Source organism: Hyperolius riggenbachi, chromosome 4, assembly GCF_040937935.1.
Source record: "Hyperolius riggenbachi isolate aHypRig1 chromosome 4, aHypRig1.pri, whole genome shotgun sequence".
Classification (NCBI taxonomy): Eukaryota; Metazoa; Chordata; class Amphibia; order Anura; family Hyperoliidae; genus Hyperolius; species Hyperolius riggenbachi.
Genome location: NC_090649.1, coordinates 457872779 through 457900010, shown reverse-complemented (window position 1 = coordinate 457900010; position 27232 = coordinate 457872779). Strand labels below are relative to the sequence as shown.

The 27232-nt window shown below is 46.3% G+C and overlaps 1 protein-coding gene across 2 annotated transcripts in view; it reads left to right on the top strand.

Moving 5' to 3' along the window:
* Positions 1 to 27232, top strand: part of GALNT14 (polypeptide N-acetylgalactosaminyltransferase 14) — a 518272-nt gene that overhangs the window by 483528 nt on the left and 7512 nt on the right. For both annotated transcript variants that reach the window (XM_068232789.1, XM_068232790.1), the window contains 2 exons: positions 7589 to 7672; positions 15865 to 16009. In XM_068232789.1, coding sequence (XP_068088890.1) covers positions 7589 to 7672; positions 15865 to 16009 — 229 coding nt within the window. The remainder of the gene's footprint in view (positions 1 to 7588; positions 7673 to 15864; positions 16010 to 27232) is intronic.

Sequence of the window (27232 nt, the reverse complement as noted above, 5' to 3'; positions counted from 1 at the left end):
TCCAAAACACCTGCAAAGGGTTCCTATTTCATCTATTAGTTTCACCTTTTTAAGATGAATTACTGAAATAAATGGACTTCTGCACAATATTGCAATTATTAGCGTTTCATTTTATAGGCAGCTTAAAGAAACTCTGTAAAACAAACTGGAGGGTACTTACCTTGGGAGGGGGAAGTTTCTGGATCCTATCGAGGCTTCCCCCATCCCACGGCGGTCTCGCTGCAGCCCACGGAATGCACAGCCGACAATTAGTTAGGCTGTGCAACATTTACCTTTCCCTGTTCCAGCGGGGGCGCTGTTCAGCTCTTGGCTCGGAAATAGGCAAAAATAGCCGATCTCAGTCGGATTTGCTCTACTGCCCAGGCGCAGGAGACCTGTGCCTGCACGGTAGAGCGGACCTGACTGGTATCAGGTATTTCCACCTATTTCCGAGCGGAGAGTTGCTACTGCGCCTGCGCTGGAGCTGGTAGGGTAAATATTTACATGCCCGCTGTTCAGTGGGCTGCAGCAAGACCAGCGTGGGACGGAGGAGGACAGGGGAAGCCTCGATCGGACCCAGAGGCTTCCTCCTCCCGAGGTGAGTACCCCAGGGGCATTTTTTATTTATACAGATGCTCTTTTAAGTCCTAGTCCATGCAGTGTTATATGCACACAATAAAAAAACATTGGCTGCTGACGGGATGAAGTCCAATCCTGGGTTAAAGTGTACCTGAGATGAGAAGCGTATCAGGTACCATACTTAAGGGAGAGGCCGCTCATCCCTCGCCGTCTCCCCGGGTGGCTCCTGTCACCCGCAATAGTGCCCAAAAGCCTGGCAGAGTTGCGCTTTGTTGCACATGCCCAGACAGGGCCCCGTTGTGCTCCCTTGGCTGAGAGCGTTCTGAGTTTGCACAGTACTACTGCACAGGCACAAAACACTCCCAGGGAGGGGAGCACGACATGGGAACGCGCTTGGCCATGTCTGACGAATCGTGACTCGCCCAGGCTTTCGCGCACTATTGCCGGTGACAGGTGCCAGGGGGAGACGGCGAGGGACGAGCACCCTCAAGGGGGCTTAAGGAAGCCCCAGGGAATTATGGAACCTGAGACGCTTCTCTCCTCAGGTTCTCTTTTAAGTTCTTCTTTAAAGAACAAGTGACACCCATGCAAACCTAGAAATAAAAAACACATATATATAAGTAGATAAATACTAGTTCTACTTACATAACATATGTATTGCACTGTCCACGTTATGATTCCTGTGAATTTTATAAAGGAAAAGCAGAGAATACTATTTTAGACAGTTTCCATCTTGGTTACCTTTGAATGAAGCTAATCCTGACGTCATTTCCTCCCTCACTCTTTTTTTCTCCTCTTGCTAATTGTGTATTCGTTATCCGCCCTCCTCCTAGAGTCTTCAGACTCTCCCACTGAGCTCTATACTAGGAAGTGCACTATTATGTCATTAGAAGGAGGGGGAAATAAAGGGAAGAGGAGGAATATATTATAGATAAAAAAGACCCCCCCCCCTGTTTTGCCAGCCGATGGTAATGTCAATTAAAGGGCCAGTGCTCCTAAGGTATGTGATAACTCCAAACCATAACAGCAGAAAAAGTTTTGAATGCAGGATTAGCATCTTTATCACTTAATACACTCAGACCAGTTGCTGTTGACATTTTATTTTTATGGTGACAATCCCGCTTTAATGATTTGTGTTTGGAAGTTGCCCATGCCGCTCTAGCACCTGTCTTTAATTTTGGTTTTAGTACAACTATGAGCCGCAATTTTAGTATTTGTTCCTAAAGAGAAGGGTAATACTGCCCATCTTCCTGCCCCTGATTTACAAAATCCCATTTACTCCAGAACTAAATATAGTCTTATTGAGTCTCGCTCACCCCGTGTCGGCTGCGAGTTCATTAAGTCTAGCAGCAGGTATGTATATTTTACACGCGCACCAGAAGCTGCTGCAGCGATTATTGACCTCATATTTTCCTGGCAGCGGAAGGGTAGAGATCTGGCTTTATTTCCAGCCTCACTCCCGTACCGGATGGAGGCGGCCATGACAGCAGGTAACGGGGCTTTGATAAATTATTCAGATCTATTGAAGGCATGTCGCCTTTCTCTACGTATGATCAATGAGGCAATCTGCAGCATTACACACATTTACCGAGACGTGATAAATACCCCTCTCCGTCTTGTGGAGCCGCTGAAAGACACTTCAGGAAGGAAGAGTCAATATCCTTTTGTAGATTTAGAAGAAAATTGCCCTGTCATTAACTTCACATGTCCTTGACAGTTTTAAAGGAGAAGTTCAGAATCTGTAGAAGGCTGGTGTCGTGTTATATCGCTTGTGGCAGATGATCCTTGAAAACCATTTTTCCTTGCTTACAATTTCTTTTAAAAACAGCATTTTCTGTTCTGTAGAGTGTCATTCAGTGAGTTTAACTGAATAGCAAAGCAGCTCGGGGTGACCCAGAACCACTAGGAAAGTATAAGGAACTGAAGGAGACCGAAAAGCCCTCCTACTTAAAAGCAACGCTCAGTGTAATTCTTTCTTAAAACAGAAGTTACTTGCGACAATTCAGCTTTAAAGAGAGTCTGAAGCGAAAATAATGCTTGCTTTTTACCTGCTATTTAGTTTAAGCAGTATGAGGAGAGGTGAAACGCCGCATCCCCGCAGCAAAATGAGGGCTTTATACCCCCCAAATCCCGGGGCAAACATCCACGACTTTCAAAGTTGTGGATTTTGCTGCCCGGGGAGGCAGAGCTTAGTGCTGTAGCTCTGCCTCTAATGAAGTCAATCTGCGCACGGCTCTCCGCTTCTCCCCGCCCCTCTCAGTGAAAGAAGACTGAGAGGGGCGGGGAGAGACGCCGACCAGCGCATATTGACTCCAGTAGAGGCAAAGCTCTGCCTCTTTCAGGAAGCACTCCCTGGATTTTCTCCCGGGGATTTGGGGGGTATAAAGCCCTCGTTTTGCCGTGGGAATGCAGCGTTTCACCTCTCCTCATACTTCTTAAACTAAATAGCAGGTAAAAAGCAAGAATTATTTTCGCTTCAGACTCTCTTTAAGTGTTGAACTGTGGTTTCCTACTATGCATCACTCCTGAATATACAAATGATCTCTTTCATACCTCCCAACTTTTTGAGATCAGAAAGAAGGACACTTAAAGGATACACGAAGTGACATGATGAGATAGACATGGGTATGTACAGTGCCTAGCTCTGTTCCTTTTTTTCTTTCTCTGCCTGAAAGAGTTAAATATCAGGTATGTAAGTGGCTGACTCAGTTCTGACTCAGACAGGAAGTGACTACAGTGTGACCCTCACTGATAAGAAATTCCCTTTTTTTACCTCTTTCTTGCTCTCAGAAGCCATTTTCTGCTAGGAAAGTGTTGTATAGTTGGAATTTCTTATCAGTGAGGGTCACACTGTAGTCACTTCCTGTCTGAGTCAGGACTGAGTCAGCCACTTACATACCTGATATTTAACTCTTTCAGTCAGAGAAAGAAAAAAAAGAACACAGATAGTTATTTGTGTGCTAGGCACTGTACATACACATGTCTATCTCATCATGTCGCATGTCAGTTCGGGTATCCTTTAAGCCATGCCCCTGCCATACCCCTAACCGCACCCCCAACACACCCCTCGTCTCGAATACTATAAAGGTTTCATAAGAAAAATATGTTGATTTCTAATTCAAACCACGCTTGTTCTTTCTATCCTGGTTTATTTTTCTTCATATTAACGTTTGAAAATAAGCCATATATCAAATTAAAGGATGGAAACAAAGTTTAGAGTCACATTAAACTCATTTTTTGTGGAAAAATACATATATTTACATAAATCTGTACATCAGTCCTGAAAGAAGGACAAATGAGGAAGAAAGATGGACAGAGGGATAGGGTTCCCAAAGAGGGACTGTCCCTCCAAAAGAGGGACGGTTGGGAGCTATGCTCTTTATGCCCCAGGCTTACATCCAGAACTGCTGGTGTATAGCAAGCCTCCAGCTTATAATGTTACACAGCCACATCAACCCAACAGGCAAACAGGCCCAACAGTCCAAAGCAGGCTGTCTGCATCACATGTGGGGTTGATGTCGCTTTGTAAAATTTATAAGCTATAGGCCTGCTATACATCAGCAGTTCTGGATGTAAGCCTGGATTCAGGTGCTTAAAGAGATAATTTGCATATTCACTAGCGGTGCATTGTGGGTAACATCAGATACTCACTTAAAGCTGAATAATCGCTAATACCTTCTGTTTTACAAAGACAAATTATGAGTGAGTTCAAGCAGTTCAGGATATATGCCTTTGCCCAACTCTGCCAGGACATTGTTTTCTATAGCCTGGCTATGTACGCTGTGATCGTGCTGCCACCACCATTACGCTCAGTTGTTCAGCTAAAGGTATTAGAGGCAGAGGATCAGCAGACTAGCCAGGCAACTAGTAATGCTTAAAGTGGACCCAAATTAAAAATACAAATATTAAGAAATAAAAATAAATAGCAGCCTTTTTTCAGCTGCCTGATGACAAATATAAAATATTTTACATTTATTGGAGAAACCCATCCCTTTCTTTCATATTGCCGGGAAATAATCCGGCAAACTGGTGGAGTAGGTGGTGTCCAGCAAAGGAGGAATTGCTAATGGCTGCCACCTGTATAACCCTAGTTATGAAACGAGAAGGGTGAAAAGCATGCACTGAAATGCTCATAGGCTTGAAGGAGTGTTTATTTATCTATGTATGTGTCAGAGTGGTGCAACTAAATATTTTGAATTAAAAAAATGTTTGGTTTGGGTCCGCTTTAAAAGGAAATAAATATGGCAACCTCCATATCCCTCTCATTACAGTTGTCCTTTAAAGGGAACCAGAGGGCCCAGAAAAAAGATTCTATACATACCTGGGGCTTCCTCCAGCCCCATACGCACGGATCGCTCCCACGCCTCCGTCCTCCGCTTCCTGGATCGGCCGGTACCGGGTCCCATCACTTCCGGCGGACGCGGCCAATTGTCCGCATGAGCAGGGGCTCCCTCCATACCCTTACGCGTGCGGCTGCACGGGTATGCCGGGAGCCCCTGTGATGCGGACAATTGGCTGCGTGCTGCCGCCGACTGGCCGAAACTACGGGACCCGGTACCGCTGGATACAGGAAGCGGAGGACGGCGGCGTGGGAGCGATCCGTGCGTATGGGGCTGGAGGAAGCCCCAGGTATGTATAGAATCTTTTTTCTGGGGCCTCTGGTTCCCTTTAAGAAGGGCTCGTAGGATCTTTAATAAATGGCTGATCTAGTAGTTTATTGATGAGAAGGCCCATGAATCATACAATTTAGTTCCCCTGTGGCTGTAACCCCAAAATAATTCAGTAGAGTCTGTTCTCCCTTTTACATACAATATTGAAGGTACCTGTGCTATGTACAGTTTTAAGGGTACTAGTGTTGCATAGGACTTTGAGGGTACTTGAAGGCTGTCTAGCCATTTAGCAGACAATTTATTTAGAGGCGTGCAAGTGCCAGTTTTTTTAGCACATTTTTTGTATTTGTTACATTTCCTTGCTTCTAATTAGTACTGCTGTAATGTTTATTTATGGCCACTTGTCACTAGGGGGCAGTGTGAGACAATAGCAGAGTTTCTATAGTTTCTGCTAGTAGAGAGAGATCAAAGCATTCCAAGAATTTGCAGCACAAGGAGTTCTGTCAACTAAGATCACAAGCAGTGCACTTATCTCAAACGAGATAACTCTATTGAAGCAAGTGTTGGCTGAACCTTTCCCCAAATTTTGGTGAGAAGGACCTAAGCTTACTGCACTAAACACTGTTTTTTTTTTCCTTTGTTTTTTTTTTTTTTAAAGCCAAAACATTTTAATAAAAAAGAAACAATTTAATGCCATTCACAATGAGTGGCAGTGCTGAAAAAGGAACCAATAAATTGCTCGGCACAGATGTGGCTGAATTCCAGCGAATGTTTTTATATTCGCTAAGGAAAAAAAAGATGTATGATTGGTATCTGTTTTATATGCCACTTAATTGAGTGAAATGAATTTGTAATAAAACAGCAGATGTATTCGTTCTCGCTCCCGTGCACCAGCGCAACCGCCTCCCCCCCTCTCTCTCTGAATTTTAACAGTTTGAGTATTTTTAATTAAAACCCGTACAGGCAATAAATAAATTATTCAGCATCCGCTATTTGCATCCTCCGGGGAGACGCCGTCACGTTTCGCGCAGAGTCACTGCGGTAACATTATTATGCATTTCAGCCAATTAAGTTGTCTTGCGAGGACATGTAATGCTAAATAGCAGGCTGTATTTTTCATCACAAGTCAATTAACGAGATAACAATCCACAAACAAACTTCATTTCACCTTGGCACCCGGGCCGGGCTCTCCGTCACGTTTATGGCAATGAGATCTCGGAATCCTGGCAGGGCTAATGGTGAATATCACTCATGGTAAGACAGTGTGACTTAAAGGATGTCTTCCTTTACTGCCCCAAACAAATATTTAATGACAGCCTTTTCTTAGCAATGACGGGGACCTCTGGGCCAGTCAAAGGGGGCTTTGTACTCGCAGGAGTTTATCTACTAGTTTCTTAGGTTCTGAGATATACGCGTTGCTGCCCCCGTATAAGAGGAGAGTTTTTGTAGTTGTGTAGCGGAACATCTGTTTGTAACGCAATGTCTGTAATTGTCTCCTGGTCACACTGAATAATTCTCTCTTTTGCTCTCTCTCCATTATCTCCCACTATCTCTCCACTCCTTCCGTTCCCTCCCAAATCTCTCTCTACTCTCTCTTCGCTATCTCTCTGCTCTCTCCATGTTCTCTCACTACTCTATCCCCTCTGTCTCTCCTGCTCTCCCTCCACTCTCTCCTCACTCTCTCTCTTTCCCCACTCTCTCATTGTTTCCCCTTCCATAATTCTCTCTCTCTCTTGTACTCTTTCCCCTTATTGTCTTTTTGCTATCCCGATCACCACCCCTCATCTCTTCTGACCCTTCCCTTTATGTTCTCACTTCTTTTCTTCCCTCTTTTTGCCCCTCCCCTCCATATTCTCCCTTCTTTTCTCCCCTCTGCCCCTCCCCTCCATATTCTTCCTTATTTTCTCCCCTCTCTGCCCCTCCCCTCCATATTCTCCCTTCTTATCTCCCCTCTATGCCCCTCCCCTCCATATTCTCCCTTCTTTTCTCCCCTCTGCCCCTCCCCTCCATATTCTTCCTTATTTTCTCCCCTCTCTGCCCCTCCCCTCCATATTCTCCCTTCTTATCTCCCCTCTATGCCCCTCCTCTCCATGTTCTCACTTTTCTCCCATCTCTGCCCCTCCTCTCTATGTTCTCTCTTCTTTTCTCTTCCCCTCCCCTACATGTTCTCCCTTCTTATCTCCCCTCTATGCCCCTTCCCTCCATGTTCTCCATTCTTTTCTCCCCTCTCTGCCTCTCTCCTCCTTATTTTCCCCTTTCCCCCTCCCCTTGTGACCCCTCCCCTTCCTTATCCCCTCTTTCTGTTCCTCCTCTCCCCTCTTTGTACTCCTTTCTCTTATTTCTGTCTCTTCTCTCCCCTTCCCTATCTTTCTCTCTGGGCCCTGTCCTCTCTCTGCCTCCCTTTCTCTCTTTTCCTGCAGCATTCAGAAGAGACTGTCACTCCGGAGAAGCTTGAAATGCCGACCATTTAAGTGGTATTTGGAGAATGTTTACCCAGAACTCCAGTAAGTCCCTCTCATTACATTCACATCGATTTTTTGTTGTCAGGAAGAGGTCAGAGCTTGGTGCTTTCCGCTGATGAGCAACTGCTGAGGACCGGCTACAAATCTTGTATATGCCATGCTAATGTCTGAGCTTAAAGAGGACCTGTCAGTGAGACACAGTGGGGGAAGACATTGGAGGGCTTGAGCAACAGTTTTAGACAGTGTGCTCAGTTAGTTCAGAATTACTGAAGGTGGCTTACAAGAAATGTCTGGTATATATTAGTTTTATTTAGTATACTGTATATATTTATATAGAACTTAAAGAGAAACTGTAGTGAAAATAACATAATGGATACAATTGCTTATTTCTTTACAATATTAATTTATAAATTATTTAGTCAGTGTTTGCCCATTGTAAAATCTATCTTCCCCCGATTTACATTCTGAAATTGATCACAGGTGGCGACATCTGTAGTGCTGGCTGGTGCAGATTTACGCAATGTTTGTTTTCTCAAAGTTCTGAAGCCAGTACAAAATATACCTGATAGATAAGCCGACCCGCGTATAAGCCGAGGTACCCACTTTGATTGACTTGCATATAAGCCCCCCCCCCCCCTGTAGATGCGTAGATTTTTAAACAAACACAGGCACGACGTTGCAGCACTGCATCGCTAATGCCGGTTTATAGTCTGAAACCGTCCTGAAGCAGCAGGAGAGGGTCCAGAGCAATCTTAGATAGGAAGATCCCTCTATTAATTGTTCTTTCTCGTTTTTTTGTTTTGCTTTGTTTTTTTGTTTTGTTTTTTTACATAATTGTACTGTTGTTTGATAGCAATTTAGTTATTTAAAGGACCACTACCGCAAAAATCATAAAATTTAAAGTACAGTACTTGTAAACATATACAAATAAGAAGTACATTTCTCCCATGGTAAAATAAGCTATAAAGTACGTTTCTCCTATTTTGCTGTCTCTTACAGTAGGTAGTAGAAATCTGACAGAATTTTGACAGAACCGATTGGTTTTGGACCAGCTCATCTCCTAATGGGGGGTTCTCAGGGTTTTCTTTATTTTCAAAAGCACTTAGCTGAATGGCAGATGCTCCATCCAACTGCCCAAAAAGTGTGCAGCGAGCAGGGAGGCTGGCCAGCATATTTGTTTAAAACCTTTTCAGGGCATGTCTTTATAAAGAATAAAGGCCATGCTGAGAATCCCCCATGAGGAGATGGGCTACTCCAAAACCTGTCGGTTCTGTCAGATTTCTACTACCTACTGTAGGTGACAGCAACATAGGAGAAAAGTAATTTATAGTACATTTTACTCTGGAAGAAACGTATGTTTACATGTAATTTAAATTTACATCTTTTTGCGATAGTGGTCCTTTCAAGCACACCTAAATTGGACCAAAAAAAGTCACTTTTACTTACTTACCGAATGACCGCTCACCCTGCTGCCACTCAAATTCATGGTGGCCTTAAATATTATTCCCTCTGGGCCATACCAATTCAGAGGGAGAAGTAATTCAGCATCAGGCCAGAACCACGAATCACCCTTGCACTATAGTATGACCTGCTACAGCGCCGCCCAGCTTTAGTGCCAAAATTACCTGCTTCATTTCCCAGTCCCTGTAGTCATTCAGGTACCTCATTGTCCTCCGAGTGGATTGTGCCGCTGCTTCCTCAGAAAGATCTGCTAGTAGAAGTTGAACTCCAGTTGCGGTCTGAATTAGAACATTATAGCCATTTCATGCTTGCTGTACTCAAGCATTCAATAAGCAAAAGAAAAAAAGGATGTCCTGGCCAGAGTTGCTCAAATCCAAATTCAGGAGATACCCGGATAGTTTTATTCGGATATCTCCCAGCAAAGCTGCGGGTGGTCAATCTTATCTGTCTGATGTCTTTTTAGCTCCGTCCCTAGCGCCTCCCACGTTGTGTTCTACGCTGCCGGTCACGTGACTCCAAACACTTCCTCCTTCCGGGTTGAAGGAGGAAGTGTTTGGAGTCACGTGATGCGCGTGGACCACATCGTGGGAGGCGCCAGGGACGGAGCTAAGAAGACGTCAGACAGGTAAGATCCGTGTATCTCCTGAGTTCGGATTTGAGCAACTCTGGTCCTGGCACCAGCAAGTTTGCAAAGCCTTCTGCCAATTTATTCCATCCCCATATCATACAGACACATGCAGATATACAATGGCCTAACAGCCGTTTCCTGGTCTGAGGAAGCAAGTTGAACTTGCGAAACGACTGTTAGGCCATTGTTTATCTGCATGTGTCTGTATGATATGGGGATGAAATAAATCGGTGGAACGCTTTGCAAACTTGCTGGTGCCAGCCCAGGATATCCTTTTTTTTTTTTTTTGACTAAAGTTTGGTTCTATATCCAGAGGCATAGTATGTGACCACCTACCCCCCATAAGGTTTGCTGGAAAGCATCCAGTGTCGATCAATCATTCTTTCTACACCTTGAAAGACTCAAGCATTCAATTATGAAAATGATTTACGTACCATTGTACCATTGCTACAGGCAATATTGTTATAGGCAGAGTCATGCTTTAAAGTGAACCTCCGGACTTAAAATCTACTCAGCAGAACTGAAAAGGCTTGGTGTTTCTTTAGCAGTTTCACAGCATCAGAACTTTGTTTTTCTTACTAAAGCATCATTTTTAGCTGCATTTTTAGCTAAGCTCCACCCATCAAAGAAAAAAAGCCTGGGTTTTTTTCCCCTGATGCTGTGCAGAGCATGATGGGATTTCCTATGTTATTCACGTTGTCTAGCAACTGGGTGGGGTGATCAGGACACAGGATAGTTGGAACTGTGTCTCATGCACCCTGTCACCTCCTTTTAACCAAAAAGATGGCTGCCATCATGAAATCAAACATTTGCCTGTTCTTTTAAAACAGTGTGGGTAAGAGATTCTGTTACCTGTCTGTTTTAATTACCATAACTAATGTAACTTAATGACAGTATGTTTGTTTAGGCTGAAGTTTCTCTTTAAGTTGCGCTGGCAGTCGGGGATGTGTAAGTGAAGGCGCGGGCTGGACGGATGCAGCGGCTGCAGCAATTACTATTGCCAATTATGTGCTGGAGTTTTCATGCTTCAGGTGTTTCAATAAATAGTGTTTGCCGTGTACATTTAGCACAGGATGGAAATGGATTGCTTCCCCCCATTAATAACAGTTCATTGTCTACACCGCTGGCGTGCAGCGCTTCGTCTTCAGGAGTCATTAATGGCGCCAGTTCAGTGACCTGTAAAATAATATTCCTGGATGCACCCGGCTTTATTAAACCTGTTGCATTATTCAACAAGGCCGCTTGCAGCCGGCACAGCGAGCAGCGTATGTCGGCGGCCTGGAAACAGGGAGAGGCTGGCGACAATCAGCATCGTGTTTCCAAAGTGTTCTGGAAGAAAGGATATTGCCCCCATCAGAGGACGATCTACCCCAGGGCAGGTTTACTACTAAGCCGTTAGCAGACAGCGACAAAGCAAAGGAAAACAGCACCAGAGATTTTGACACAGTCAGCGCCGCCATAGGCCGAAATAGGAATTATAGCTAAAGCTGCGCTCAGACAATAATTTGGGCGCTGTCAAAAGAGGGAGCCCAAATTACTTTAAAAACAGTGCAATTTGGCCACCAGCCGTAGCTGGCAGCCAGCACCAGATGTACAACTCAGTATCCTGTAGGCACAGACGTTATGGCACCCTAAACTCTGCTCCTCAACTCAGGCCTAAGCCACTTATTAGGAAGGCTTTCCTCCTCCCCGGACTAGGTAGCCAGATTTTACCCAGTATTTGGTAACCCCATTGTTCTAGGTAGTAGATGTGCCCCACCCCCCCCCACCCCCAATAGGTAGGGGGACATTTGGGGAGGGGAGTCGCCTCTCCTACATAAGGCGCCTGTAGGCACAAGCCTACAGTGCCTTATGATAAAGTCAATGACAGCCTGGAGGGGGAATAGTATTTAACGCTGCCGGGACTTTTGCAGGAGAAAGGTGAGCCTTTTTTTGGCTTCACCCTGCGCCCAAATCTCCCAGCAGCTTAAATATAGGTACTCCTTCCACACAATCTATTTAGATTCTGAAGGTTGCTGTAAAGGTGCAGCACGCAGTCGCCAATTGGCTGAAAAATGGTCATGCACTTCCTGTCCAGCAAAGTGTACGTTACTGTTCGGGGCGGAGTTATGCATATAACCCTTATAGAAAAGATTGCACACCTTTAACCTTCCTGGCGGTAAGCCCCCACCGATACGCCGCCGCTCGTCACGTTAGAGGGTGTCCCCTCCCCCAAACCCCTGCGCAATCAGTGCCAGGCAGCACTGAGGGGTGGATCGGGACTCCCTATGACGTCGGTGACGTCATTGTGCCCGTCGCTAGGGCAACCAGGGAAGCCCTAATGGAAATCCTGTTCAGAACGGAATTTCCTGACGGCCCTGATCGCCGGAGGCGATTGGAGGGGGTGGGGGCATGCCGCTGCTCAGCGGCTGTCATGTAGCTAGCGCTAGGCTAGCTACATGATTTAAACAAAAAAAAATTAAATTAAAAAAACTGCTGCGCTGCCCCCTGGCGGTTTTAATTGACCGCCAGGGAGGTTAAAGAGGGGTAGCTGGTGCAGAATCCCTATGGCTTAGGTAATCCACAATACAAAAGGAGCGATCTGCAAACAGATATCAGTAAGGAATAGAGCACATGTATTGTCCCATCATACACGTAAAGACATCTGACCGCACACCGACGATCATTTCAGGGCCTATTCGGTCCCCTTTGTCAAGGCTAGGGCAGACAAACATACAATGTTTGGTTGTCTGTCCTAGCCTTGACAAAGGTGACCAGATAGGCCACGAAACGATTGTCGGTGTACTCTTTGTGTATGAAGGGACAATAAATGTGCTCTATTGCTTACTGAAATCTGTGTGCGGATCCCTCCTTTCGCTTAATGCATATTACAGTGCTGCAGGGTAATGTGCAAGGACAAATGGGGCGGTGCAATTGTCCTGCGGCGCTCTCCCCTGCCTCAAGAGTACGTTGCGAGGGGATTATTCTTCAGTCGCACCACAAGGTTTCAAAAAGGTCACATTGCGTGTTAACTGTGCAATGCGACCATCCAGTGAGGCATGCAGTTGCATGAAAATATGCCTCACTGGCACTGTAAATGTGCACATTACCCTGTAAAGGCAAGTGCCTCCACTGGGTAATCCTGGCAGAACTCGGCACATCGCACCACAATCAATGCGAAAGCCCCATGCGACTATCATGGTATTTGTATTGCAATGCAATGGTTTTGTCCATTGCGGCAGGACGGGGGGACCTTTAGGTCTGGAGCACACAGGCAGCAGGAGCGTAACTATGTCTGGGGGATACTCTGCTCCACTGGAGGTAGCAGAGGTGCAGTGGGCATAGCTCTGCCGTAAAAGACAGGCACCTGGGAGAGGAGGAAGCCACACCCCACTGCACTACAGAAAACTGCATTGCTGTAAGATCAGCAGTAGGGATAGCCAATAAGGTGCAAATAATTACCAGTTAGATGCTATTAATTCTGGCTTATTGTACATTGTGTGAAGCTTAGAGTTGGATCAGTCAAAATTCACCAGGGAACTGTATAGGGGAAGGAGGACCACTGGACACCAGGAATCTGTATAGGGGAGGGAGTGGGCCTCTAGACACCAGGAAACTGTATAAAGGAGGGAGGACCACTAGACACCAGGGAACTGTATGGGGGAGGGAGGGCGGACCACTAGACACCAGGGAACTGTATGGGGAGGGAAGGAGCACCACTAGACACCAGGGAACTGTATATGGGAGGGAGGAAGCACCACTAGACACCAGGGAACTATACAGGCGAGGGGGGGCACTAGACACCAGGCACCTGTATAGGGAAAATAGTAGGCCAGTAAACACTAGGGAACTGTATTGGAGAGGAAGAGTCACTAAGCACTAGAAAACTTTATAGGGGAAAGAGGCGGGGGAGGGGGGCACTAGTAGACACTAGGGAACTGTGTGGTGGAGGGAGGGGGGCCACTATACACCAGGGAACTGTATGGTGGAGGAAGGGGGCCACAAGACACCAGGGAACTGTATAGAGGAGGGAAGCCCACTTTGTATTTGAGTTTGAAACCCCTATTCTAAGGTGACCTTTTTATACCCTCCCTCAGTTCAGGTGCTGTGATGGAAGCAGGAAAAATCCGCAAGTGCAAGACATAAGCTTCATCTGGACTTCTCTGTATCTAGTCTGCTGTTTTATTTAAAAACCTTTTTTCTTGTATTATTTTTACCTAGGGCAAGATGTACTTTAAGCAAAAGATCATTTGGAATATACGGTTAGAGACATTTTCATTAAAAATACAGCGCGCATAATGGTGCGATCTCCCGCTGCTGTAAACATTTTTAAAATGGGCGCAGTTCTAGCTCGTTGCCGTTTGATTGCCTCCATATAATTTTCTATCTGCAGAAAGGGCTTGTGAAAGCGGCTTAGTGTACACCCCGCCATTGTTTTATAACGCCAGAAATATCTCTGCTGCTAATATCCCGCGGAATGCAGGCCCGCATTAAACATTTATGCCACGCACTTGTAACTGTAAACAGGAAAATCAGTAATGCGTTTATAGAGGATGGAGGTGAGAGTCGGAGATCACACAACGCTTTCTGTATACAGCGGCCGTCAGACTGAAGGGCGGTACTGATAAGCTTATTACTGCCATAGACGAGGACATTGGATTTGGGTACTGAGGGCTCTGCACTGGCGGTTTTAAAGACATGACACAGAACATTATATAGTGCGCTTCTCTTGGTGGACTGCCAGTTTAGGCGTGATAAGTTTAGGTGTGATAAGTTTAGGTGTGATAAGTTTAGGCGTGATAAGTTTAGATAAGTGTAGATAGCGCACAAAGTCCCGCACGCAAAGCAGCGCCATTAAACTCTATGCGAAGTGCACCAGACTTTGCTAGCGCAAAACTTTTGATCAGCTGTGCACTGCGGTGCTAACGCAGTTGGTACTTAAACTTATCAAGCCTAAACTTATCACACCTAAACTTATCATGCCTAAACTTATCACACCTAAACTTATCTCACCTAAACTTATCATGCCTAAACAGATTTTAGGCGTGATAAAGGGCTTTTCACTAGTGTGCTAACTGTTAGCACCGCTTTGTGAATCAGGCCCAAAGTGCTTCAGCTGCAGCCACTAGAATGCACTACACTATAGGAAGCAGCGGTATTAGTGAGTCTTGTTTAAAGGGAACCTGAAGCGAGTAAAATTATTTAAAATAAACACACGACGTAGCTGCAAATGAATATTACATACTAACCTCACCATCAGTTCCTCTCAGAGGCTCACCATTTTCTTCTTACAGTGATCCCTTCCAGTTCTGACAAGATTTTGTCAGAACTGAAATATACCAGTTGCTGTTAGTTATTTATCAGCAGCTGTCAGTTACAACTGAATGTGCAAGGTAATGTCCATGTTTCCCTATGGCTCAAGTGGGTGATATTACAGTTTAACAGTGTGCTGACCAGGAAGCTGTTAGGGGGTAATGGCCATTTTTAAAATGGAGGACAGAGAATTCCATTGATCACATTGGACAAACAGGAGGCAGGAGAGGAGAAAGAGATTGATGAGTAGACTACACTGGAGGTAAGTATGACCTGTGTATGTTTATTTTGACTTTATATTTTCAGTTCAGGTTTCTCTTTAAGGTCTCCAACTGAAAAGATGCTGAACAGGCAGCAATCCCTCTTCCATGTCCAGCCGCCCCTCAGCCTGCTGCCACCCAATGCCTGGCCTTTGTGGCCTCTCCAGAAATCTGTGGAGGCTGCCATGTTCCTTCTCTAATAAACAATGCCAGTTGCCTTCTGTGCTGATGCTCCGCCCCCAATACTATATGAGCATGCAGATCAGATGCTATGACTCCACTGGCTGCATACTTGTTGCAGTTGTGTGACTCAAACACAATTAAAGCCAAAAGCCCAGCATGACAGCCAGGCAACCGGTGTTGTTTATCAGGGAATAAAGATGGCAGCCTCCGTATTCCTCTCACCTCAGGTTCCCTTATATCTTTTAATTAGTTGAAGAAATAGTCACAGCGGGGCACCGGGCGAGGAGAGTGTGTGTGGGTGGGGGAGGTGGAGGGTGCTGAGGAAAGCGTAGCTGTCCTTACAGATAAAAAGACTGACGTTCTGCTCCTATGCCCTCTATGTCTGCTGATGTGCGATATTTGTTTTTCAGAATCCCAACGGAATCCTTATCTAAATCAGGAATCATCAGGCAAAGGCAGCGATGCATCGAGTCCCAGAAGACTGGAGGACAGGATGCGCCTACTCTAAACCTGGTGCCATGCAGCAGCCTTAAAGGGGAGTCCGAAAAATCTCAGGTATGGGGTTCCTATCTCATTTGCTGCTTAACTACCTAACGACTGTGTCACGCCGACGGGCGCGACCGCGGCGGCAGCCCCAGGATCGCCTAACGCCAATTGGCGTCAAGTCCTGGGGACGGGCTACTGCAGGAGATCGTGGGCAGGTTGCGTGTGCATCTCCTGCTTGGGAGGCGGAGCTTCGCTAACGTTTGCCGTTAGGAAGACTGTTAGACGGGCGTGTGACACGGCTGTCCCCTTGGCACACTAGAGAGCGATCGGCTCTCATAGGCAGAAGCCTAAGACAGCCGATCGCCATTATTGGCTGACTGGGGGAAGGGAGGGGTTTGGGAAAATAAGTAAATCAATAAATAGTAAAAAAAAAAATATAAAAATAAAGAGATAAATATTTAATAAAGAAAAAAAAAAAAACAACTCTAGGGTGGAGATCAGACCCCACCAACAGAGAGCTCTGTTGGTGTGGGGAAAATGGGGGGGGGGTCACTTTTGTGCTGTGTTGTGCGGCCCTGAAGCTTGACCTTAAAGAGAATCTGTACTCTAATATTCTTACAATAAAAAGCATACCATTCTATTCCTTATGTTCTCCTGTGCCTCTTTGTGCTGTTTCTGCCACTCCCTGCTGCAATCCTGGCTTGTAATTAACAGTTTTAGGCAGTGTTTACAAACAAAAGACTGGCTTCTAACCACAGTATCATAGGCTGAGAACTAGCTTACTGTGTGACTCATGCAGAGCTTGGAGGGGGTGTGTAAAGCTTCTGCCAATGACAAGCAGTGCTGCACATTCCACACATTCCAGCCTCAGCCGACAGACATGACAGAGGAAAGGAGATAAGATTTATTACAGAGACAGTGCAACTAGAAAAGGTTGCAGTAAGACAAAGCACATTAGAACAGGTAAAGGAACTTATAGCATAGAAGAAATAAGGCTCAACATTTTGTTACAGAGTCTCTTTAAAGCTGCAGTTGCCCAATTAACAAAAAGTGGCCTGGTCTTTAGGGGGGTTTAGTACTGTGGTCCTCAATAGGTTAAAGAGACACTGAAGAGGGGAAAAAAATATGATATAATGATTTGTATATGCAGTAGAGCTAAGAAATAAAACATTAGGAGCAGAGACATAAGTCTTATATTGTTTCCAGTACAGGAAGAGTTAAGAAACTCCAGTTGTTATCTATGCAAAAGAGCCATTGAGCTCCACGACTTTCAAAGTGGCAGACAGTTCTGTCTTCTGAAGCTTGTTATCTCAACTGTCAGTCACTGTATTTTCTTTTTATTGCAGAGGACAGGTCAGTAGTTCACTAGCCTGCTCTGTAAAATCATTTAGAATGCTGAGTAGTGTATAAACTGCAAATATTAGAGAATGATGCAATGTTATAAAAAAAAACTATATAACTGAAAATAAAAATATGAGAAAATTTTCTTTGCTACTAATGTTCTATTAATTATCAGTACTATACAACCAATTCATTATATCATAATTTTTTTTCCGCTTCATTGTCAGTGTATTTAAAGTGAACCTAGGATGATAGAATAGAAGAATGTTTGCTGACCTGGAGCTCCTTCCAGCCCCCTATAGTCCATTTACTGCCTCACCATCCACCCAGTCCCCTTGGTTGCACCGTCAGCCCCATAAAACAGGGCCGAAACGACTTATTAGGGTCCCCCTGCAAAAATGATAACATTTGTTCCCCAAACCACATGAGGGTCACGTGATTGGGAGTGAGAAGTATATGGAGGCTGCCATATTTATTTCCTATTAAACAATACCAGTTGCCTGGCAGCTCTGCTGATCTGCTGCAGAAGTGTCTGAATTACACCAGAAACAAGCATGCAGCTAATCTTGTCAGAACTGACAATAATTTCAGAAACATCTGATCTGCTGCATGCTTGTTCAGGGTTTATGGCTAAAAGTATTAGAGGCAGAGGATCAGCAGGATAGCCAGGCTAGTATTGCTTAAAAGGAAATAAATATGGCAGCCACCATATCCCTTTCGCTTCAGTTGTCCTTTAAAGAAAAACCATGACCAAGAATTGAACTTCATCCCAATCAGTAGCTGATAACCCCTTTTACATGAAAAATGTATTCCTTTTCACAAACGGATCATTAGGGGGCTCTGTATGGCTGATATATTGTGGTAAAACCCCTCCCACAGGAAACTGTGAAGACCATGGTCCTGGCAGTTTCCTGTCTGTGAACCTCATTGCATTGTGGGAAATAGCTGTTTACAGCTGTTTCCAACTGTCAAAAAGCAAGCAGCCTCTGCTTCCAATGACATCACCTGCCAGCAGTAAAAATGTCACCATGTGATACATGTCAGAATGTAAATCAGGGAGAGGAAAGCTTTTACAATGGGCAAACACTGACTAAATGATTCATACATACTTATTATAAAAATAAAGCACTTGTTTTTATTACATTATTTTTACTGGAGTTCCTCTTTAAGGTAATAGAGTAAGAAGAGGGAGTGGTTTGGAAAAGTTCTGGGGGTTTGTGTTGGGTAGGTTAGGTGGTTAGGGCCTTGCACCTAATCGTGGCTATTAACATTACCGCCTATGGCAGTGCCCTTTTTGCCTGTTTCAGAATTAGCCAGCCTCCTTCTGCAGCGAACATTCTCTCCCTTCCTGTGAATCCTTGCATTGCCACGGAGATAAACCACCCAGATACAGAAGGTATATTACGCCTTTAAACTGACAGAGAAACTGCTGATCCCGATGTTTTATTTCCCCAACTCTCGTGGAGCGCAGTGCGGACGCGGAATTACACCGTGTACTTATCAAATCCCATTACCCGATGTTTGCCACATCTCTTCCTGATACACAAAGTGAATCCGCGGCCCGGCCTGACCCGCAATTATATCATAAAAGTGCAGATCTGCGGTGTCAGCAAATTACGGACTATTTACTAACCTGCCTTGTTACCGCCGTACGTCTAATTCCAGCTTCCCATTACTGGCAGCTGCAGATGAATAGATTGCCTGCGCTCGCCGGGGAAGCGAGAGCGAGGTCAGCGGCGGCCAGAGGTGGAACTCGTCAATAAGCGTCCGTCACACATGTGCTGAGTCCGCAGTGATTCCCCGCATTGATAAACTCCCTATCAGCTCTGCTATAATGTAACACCCGCTCCTAGGCAGGCTTGTAAATTATCCTGAAAATGAACGCTCTGAAATGCCTCGCTGATGTCCTACTTGAATTTGATGTTTAACCACTTAAGGACCACAGGCTTCTCCCCCACTAGTGACCAGACTAATTTTTACTAATTAGGCCACTGCAGCTTTAAGACCTCGCTGCAGGGCCATACTACTCAGCACACAAGTGATTCCCCCCCTTGCCCAGCCTTCTGTTGGTGGGCTCTGAGGGCTGCTGCTGGGGTGTTTATTTTTTTTAAATATTTATTTGTTTTATCTTTAAATATGTGCTTTTTTAAAAATTATTTTTCTCCCCACGTTCCCTCCCTCCCCCCGGCAGCCAATCCCAGCGATCGGCTCTCATAGACATCATCCTATGAGAGCCGATCGCTCTCTGTGCCTCCCTGGGGGACACCTGTGTCACACGGCTGTCCCCAGTACAGTACTGCCTTAGATCGCAGCGCTGTACTTTGTAAAACGACGGCGGTCTCGCTGTCTGACAGTCTCCTAGTGGTAATCGCTGCTGGGAGACTGATGACAGAGTGCCCCAGGACTTCATGCCAATTGGCGTTGAGTGGTCCACGCAAGTTAGTGTGAAGTGGTCTTAAAGCAGAACTGAAAGGTCAGAAAAAATAAGAGTTTCACTTACCTGGAGCTTCTGCCATCCCCCTGCAGCCGACCTGTGCCCACGACGTGACCTACGGATCTTACGTTCCCCCGCCGCTTCTCACTTTCACTGGCCGTCCTCGTTCACGCTCCTGTTGCCAGGAGCGTACTGCGCAGGTACAGTAGAGATTTTGCTGTGCAGGACACTCCTGGCCCCGGGAATGTGTATGAGAATACATGTGGCCAGGGCGCAGTGGAGGTCAACTTCAGTCAGCTTCCATTACATGAAGAAAAGTGAGCCGCGGCGGGGGAAGGGAGGATCGGTATGTCACGGCGCGGGCACAGGTCAGATGCCGGGGGCTGGCAGAAGCCCCAAGTAAGTGAACAGGGCCGGATTTGTACCCTTTACCGCCCAAGGCCACTATCAGCAGCTGCCCCCCTTCAACATAGGTGCCAGATGACCCTTCCCCCCCCTCCAGTATAGGCAGCCAGATAACCCTTCCTCCCCTCCAAACCCCTCCCCTTCTTCCCTCTTGTATAAGAAGCCAGGTGACCTTTCACCCCCCTCCCCATATAGCCTGCTGCCCACCCACCCTTACTCCCGTGGTGCCCTAGGCCATGGCCCATGTGACATATATATAGTAGAACACAGTAAATTATTCAATTATTCAGGCCAGTTTCACACTGCCGACCTGCGGCTGTAATGCGGTGTGGTCGGCTGATCGCACTGCAACGCCAAAAAAAGCCTATAGAGATTACTCCAGCAGTGCGCTGTAATCTCCATTCTGGCTGCAGGCAAATCAGGAAATGAGGCTCTCTAGCGAAACAAACACGCTTTTCCGCATTTGTGCGGAAACACGAATGCCAAAAATGTTAAAAAACCTGCGTCGCCATAGACTTACATGACTTCTGGCTCACCGCGCATGCCGGCCACTAACGCGCTGTTGCTCCTGCGTTGCCATAGACGTGTGAAATTGGAGACTTCTGGCACATCGCACGCGCAGGTGTGAAATGCCCCACAGACTGTCTTTGGTGTAGTGCTACACTGTGGTGAAAACAGGGTAACACAACGCACCAGTGTGAAAAGGGCCTCAGGATACCCACGTTTATGATTTTCCTTTTTTAGCATCAGAAACACTTACCCTACCCTTAACCTATATCTATATATTGCTGTATATTGATACAGTGGCTTGCAAAAGTATTCAGCCCCCTCGAAGTTTTTCACAAGTGGTGTACATGTGAGAAGTGGATCGAAAACCATACATTATTCCAAACATTTTTTACAAATGAATATCTGCAAAGTGGGGTGTGCGTAATTATTCGTCCCCCTTTGGTCTGAGTGCAGTCAGTTGCCTATAGACATTGCCTGATGAGTGGTAATGACTAAATAGAGTGCACCTGTGTGTAATCTAATGTCAGTACAAATACAGCTGCTCTGTGACGGCCTCAGAGGTTGTCTAAGAGAATATTTGGAGCAACACCATGAAGTCCAAAGAACACACCAGACAGGTCAGGGATAAAGTTATTGAGAAATTTGAAGCACGCTTAGGCTACAAAAAGATTTCCAAAGCCTTGAACATCCCACGGAGCACTGTTCAAGCGATCATTCAGAAATGGAAGGAGTATGGCACAACTGTAAGCCTACCAAGACAAGGCCGTCCACCTAAACTCACAGGCCGAACAAGGAGAGCGCTGATCAGAAATGCAGTCAAGAGGCCCATGGTGACTCTGGACGAGCTGCAGAGATCTACAGCTTAGATGGGAGACTCTGTCCATAGGACAACTATTAGTCGTGCACTGCACAAAGTTGGCCTTTATGGAATAATGGCAAGAAGAAAGCCATTGTTAACAGAAAAGCATAAGAAGTCCCGTTTGCAGTTTGCCACAAGCCATGTGGGGGACACAGCAAACATGTGGAAGAAGGTACTCTGGTCAGATGAGACCAAAATGGAACATTTTGGCCAAAATGCAAAACGCTATGTGTGGCTGAAAACTAACACTGCACATCATTATGAACACACCATCCCCACTGTCAAATATGGTGGTGGCAGCATCATGCTCGGGGGTGCATCTCTTCAGCAGGGACAGGGAAGCTGGTCAGAGTTGATGGGAAGATGGATGGAGCCAAATACAGGGCAATCTTGGAAGAAAACCTCTTGGAGTCTGCAAAAGACTTGAGACTGGGGTGGATGTTCACCTTCCAGCAGGACAACGACCCTAAACATAAAGCCAGGGCAACAATGGAATGGTTTAAAACAAAACATATCCATGTGTTAGAATGGCCCAGTCAAAGTCCAGATCTAAATCCAATTGAGAATCTGTGGCAAGATCTGAAAACTGCTGTTCACAAACGCTGTCCATCTAATCTGACTGAGCTGGGGCTGTTTTGCTAAGAAGAACGGGCAAGGATTTCAGTCTCTAGATGTGCAAAGCTGGTAGAGACTAGAGATGTAGCGAACGGTTCGCCGGCAAACAGTTCCAGGCGAACTTCGGTGGTTCGCGTTCGCCTGTAGCAGGCAAACTTTTGCGGAAGTTCGATTCGCCCCATAATGCACCATGAGGGTCGACTTTGACCCTCTGCATCACAGTCAGCAGGCACATTGTAGCCATTCAGGCTACACTAAGCCCTGGAGCCCCCCCCCCCCCTTATATAAGGCAGGCTTGCCGGCCATTACACTCACTCGTGTGCCTGCTAGAGACAGACTAGGGACAGCTGCTGCAGACTTGTTCTCCTAGGGAAAGATTAGTTAGGCTCTTGACTTGCTCCTGGCTAGTTGTTATTGCTAAAATAGCACCCCTCAACAGCTCTTTTGAGAGCTAATGTTTTCCAGATGTGTTTTTTGTGTGTGTTGCTCACTGACATTATACAGCCCTATCTGTTGCAGCTGGACCTTGGTAATTGTTATTACTGTGCCAGCCAGGCCCTGCCTAACTATCTACACTGGGACACCTACCTATGCCTACCTAACTACTAGGGCACCTACTTACCTATACGGGGACTCCTACCTATGCCTACCTATCTATACTGGGACTCCTACCTATGCCTACCTATACTGGGTCTCCTACCTATGCCTAGCTAACTACTGGGTCTCCTACCTATGTCTAGCTAACTACTGAGGCACCTACCTATGCCTACCTACCTATACTGGGACTCCTACCTATGCCTACCTACCTATACTGGGACTCCTACCTATGCCTACACTCCTACCTATGCCTACCTACCTATACTGGGTCTCCTACCTATGCCTACCTAACTACTGGGTCTACTACCTATGTCTAGCTAACTACTGTGGCACCTACCTATGCCTACCTATACTGAGACTCCTACCTATGCCTACCTACATACAAGAAGATAATAGGGTCGTTGCTTCATTGTGGACAGACCAAATTTGATCAGCTGGACAGTCACTGTTCTATCATTGAGCTACCACAGCCCGGCGACCATATGGGCTGGAAAACTGCCACGGCCTGCACTCTGGACATGTTGCGCATCAGTCCAGCACGGCCGTTACTACGCAAACAGCTGTTTGCGGTGTGTTACACAGTGAGTTTGGTGTGTCAGTGTGAAGCAGAACTCTAATTACACTCCCTGATTGATGTATACACATGCAAGATGTTTTAAAGTACTTTAGGCCTGAAATTTAGCATTCAATGTGATTTCTGCCCTTAAAACGCTGCTTTGCGTCACATCCAGATTTTTCCCCGGGACTTTGGGCATGTATCCCACTCCGCCATGCCCCCCTCCAGGTGTTAGACCCCTTGAAACATCTTTTCCATCACTTTTGTGGCCAGCGAATCGGAGGTTCGCGACAACTCTAGTAGAGACATACCCTAAAAGACTGGCAGCTGTAATTGCAGCAAAAGGTGGTTCTACAAAGTATTGACTCAGGGGGCAGAATAATTACGCACACCCCACTTTGCAGTTATTTATTTGTAAAAAATGTTTGGAATGATGTATGATCTTCGTTCCACTTCTCACGTGTACACCACTTTGTATTGGTCTTCCACATGGAATTTCAATAAAATTGATTCATGTTTGTGGCAGTAATGTGACAAAATGTGGAAAACTTCAAGGGGGCCGAATACTTTTGCAAGCCACTGTATATCACCCCACGCTCCCAGTAATGTTTAGCCCAGGCCGGTGTTTGTCAAGCCTGTCCTCATGACTCCCCAACAGTGCATGTTTGCAGGCAACCTCACCTATGCACAGCTGGGGTAATTAGTGTCTCAGCTACATGGAATCCACCTGACTGAGACACTAATTACCCCACCTGTGCATAGGTGAGGTTACCTGCAAGACGACTGTTGGGGATTTATGATGATAGATTTGAGAAATACTGGCCTAGGCTAGGTGGAATTATCCCCCACAGAACATTCTGGGAGATCAGGTACATTTTATACTGGCTTTTATACTTCCAGCCTGCAAGTATCAGTCCTGTTCTACCATGCCTCCTCCTTCCAGCCTGTACCTATCAGTGTCCTGTGCTGCCATGTCTACTCTTTCAGCCTGCGCCTATCAGTGTCCCTGGGCTGCCATGCCGCCTCCTCCCGCCTGCACCCATCAGTGTCCTTGGGCTACCATAACTCCTCCCTCCAGCCTGCACCTATCAGTGTCCTGTGCTGCCATGCCTCCTCCTTCCAGCCTGCACCTATCAGTGTCCTGTGCTGCCATGCCTCCTCCTTCCAACCTGCACCTATCAGTGTCCTGTGCTGCCATGCCTACTCCTTCCAGCCTGCGCCTATCAGTGTCCTGTGCTGCCATGCCTCCTCCTTCCAGCCTGCACATATCAGAGTCCTGTGCTGCCATGCCTCCTCCTTCCACCCTGTAACTATCAGTGTCCTGTGCTGCCATGCCTCCTCCTTCCAGCCTACACCTATAAGAGTCCTGTGCTGCCATGCCTCCTCCCTCCAGCCTGCGCCTATCAGTGTCCTGTGCTGCCATGCCTCCTCCTTCCAGCCTGCACCTATCAGTGTCCTGTGCTGCCATGCCTCCTCTTTCCAGCTTGCACCTACCAGTGTCCTGTGCTGCCATGCCTCCTCCTACCAGCCTGCACCTACCAGTGTCCTGTGCTGCCATACCTCCTCCTTCCAGCCTGCACCTATCAGTGTCCTGTGCTGCCATGCCTCCTCCTTCCAGCCTGTACCGATCAGTGTCCTGTGCTGCCATGCCTCCTCCTTTTGTCCTGCACCTATCAGTGTCCTGTGCTGCCATGCCTCCTCCTTTTATCCTGCACCTATCAGTGTCCTGTGCTGCCATGCCTCCTCCTTTTATCCTGCACCTATCAGTGTCCTGTGCTGCCATGCCTCCTCCCTCCACCCTGTACCTATCAGTGTCCCTGTGCTGCCATGTCTCCTCCCCCCAGCCTGCACCTATCAGTGTCCTGTGCTGCCATGCCTCCTCCTTCCAGCCTGCACCTATCAGTGTCCTGTGCTGCCATGCCTCCTCCTTCCAGCCTGTACCGATCAGTGTCCTGTTCTTCCTGAGTCGTATATAGTGGTTTGTTTAAAATCCAGGTGTAATATGCCTTTCCTCTTGTCACAGCCCGCTCTACCTCTTATCACGGCGGCCTCCTCTCTCCAGGCTCCATATTGGATCTCATTTTCCAGTTTGGAGACTCTGGAACATTTTACAAGCCGGGTTGTCATCCTAAGCCGCCACAATGGCTCCCGCTATCTCGCTAATGTGACAGCATTCTCGGGAAGGACTCTGATAAATGGCCGATGAAGAAGCACTTACTGAATTGATGTCTTCACGTGCGTATCGCTGCACGGCGAGCGCTGCCTCGGCTGATATTTACATCTATGTGCAGGCAGTGAAATGACAGCTCTGCACTGAACTCTGCTGCACCGCGGATACAAATGAGGCCTTATTATTCCATGGCGCTCTCCAGAGACCTCCTATCCTCCTCACAGCGCTCTACATACGGATGGCCTTTCCCTCCCGCACCCGTATGTATCTCCAGCTCATTCCTGCAGGGCGGTCTCTGGTCACTGTAGTGCCCCTTAGCCACACCTCACCCTCCTCAACTCCATGTTACTGGAACACATATATTTATGTTTTCTATCTCAGCTATGAAACGGGTTGAGATAAGGTTTGAGTTTGCACACTGCAAGCAGTCAGCTTTTCCAAATAGCTTCTCTTGCTGGGCTGAAGCTACCATAGGGGAAAGGTGAATGAATCCTATGTATTACATAGGATCTGCTATATTTTCCTTCATGACCTCCAAGCGGTCCTCCTGCTTCAGGCGTAGAAACACCAGGCCTAAAAAACACCTTCTTCCCCCAAGAAGTCCTCCTGCTCAACTCATGCACTCTCGGAAATGACATTCCCTAATCCTCCTTAGCTGCCTCAACGGATGAGAGTCTGTATGTAGGCTGTCCCCTGCTGGCAGCACTGAACTGTATATCATATTTGCTTCGCACAATGGTCCTTCCTATCTGTACCATGCGCTGTTGCTATAGTTAGTCAAATTGTTGTTATTGTTGTTCTGTAGCTATTACTCTGTACCATGTTGATGTGATTAATTTGCATTACCTGTACTTTGCTTTCAGTGGCCATGCATCCACAAATAATTCCGGGTGCGGCATCTGCCGCATTTGGCGAATAAAGTTGATTGTGATTCTGATTCTTAAAACTTAATACAAGTAAACCAGAACTAATCATTTTCCCAACGTCTCTGTCCACCGCTCTGCCTGAAATAACAATACATGTTAATAATACTCCCATAACTTCAGTTCCCAAAGCTCGGTGCTTGGGGGTAATATTCGACTCATCTCTCTCTTTTATTCCTCATGTTTACGCCATAACCAGCTCCTGCCATCTCCAGCTCAAAAACATATCTCACATCTGACCTTTTCTCACTCAAGACACAACTAAAATGTTAATACATGCTGCAATAATATCTTGTATGGACTATTGTAACCTATTACTTTGTGGACTACCTTGTAACAGCTTCAATCTGTACTGAACTCGGCTGCTCGTCTCATTCATCTTTCTTCTCGTTCTTCCTCTGCTGCTCCTCTCTGTCAAGCTCTTCACTAGCTGCCAATTAACCAGAGGATCCAGTTCAAACTCTTAACCCTAACCTACAAAGATCTCTGCAATCTCTCTCCCCAGTACATCTCCTCACTAGTCTCCTACCCAATCACAATCTCAGATCTGCACATGATCTTCTGTTGTCCTCCTTTAGAATTACCTCCTCACATTCACGTTTACAAGACTTTGCACACGCTTCACCCCTCCTCTGGAATGCCTTCACACAACACATCTGTCACTCGCCAACCTTTGCTACCTTTAAACGCTCTCTGAAAACTCGCTTGTTCTGACAAGCACAGCTGGGCTGCGGTGTCCGGAAAAATTGATGCTGCAAGAAAGTTGCGGTCTGTTCAGCAGATCGTATGGAACGTATCCGTTCGAACGGGTGGATGTGAAAGGTTCCATTGGTTAACATTGGATCCGTTCGCATCCATTCCGTTTGTACAGTATCCATTCGG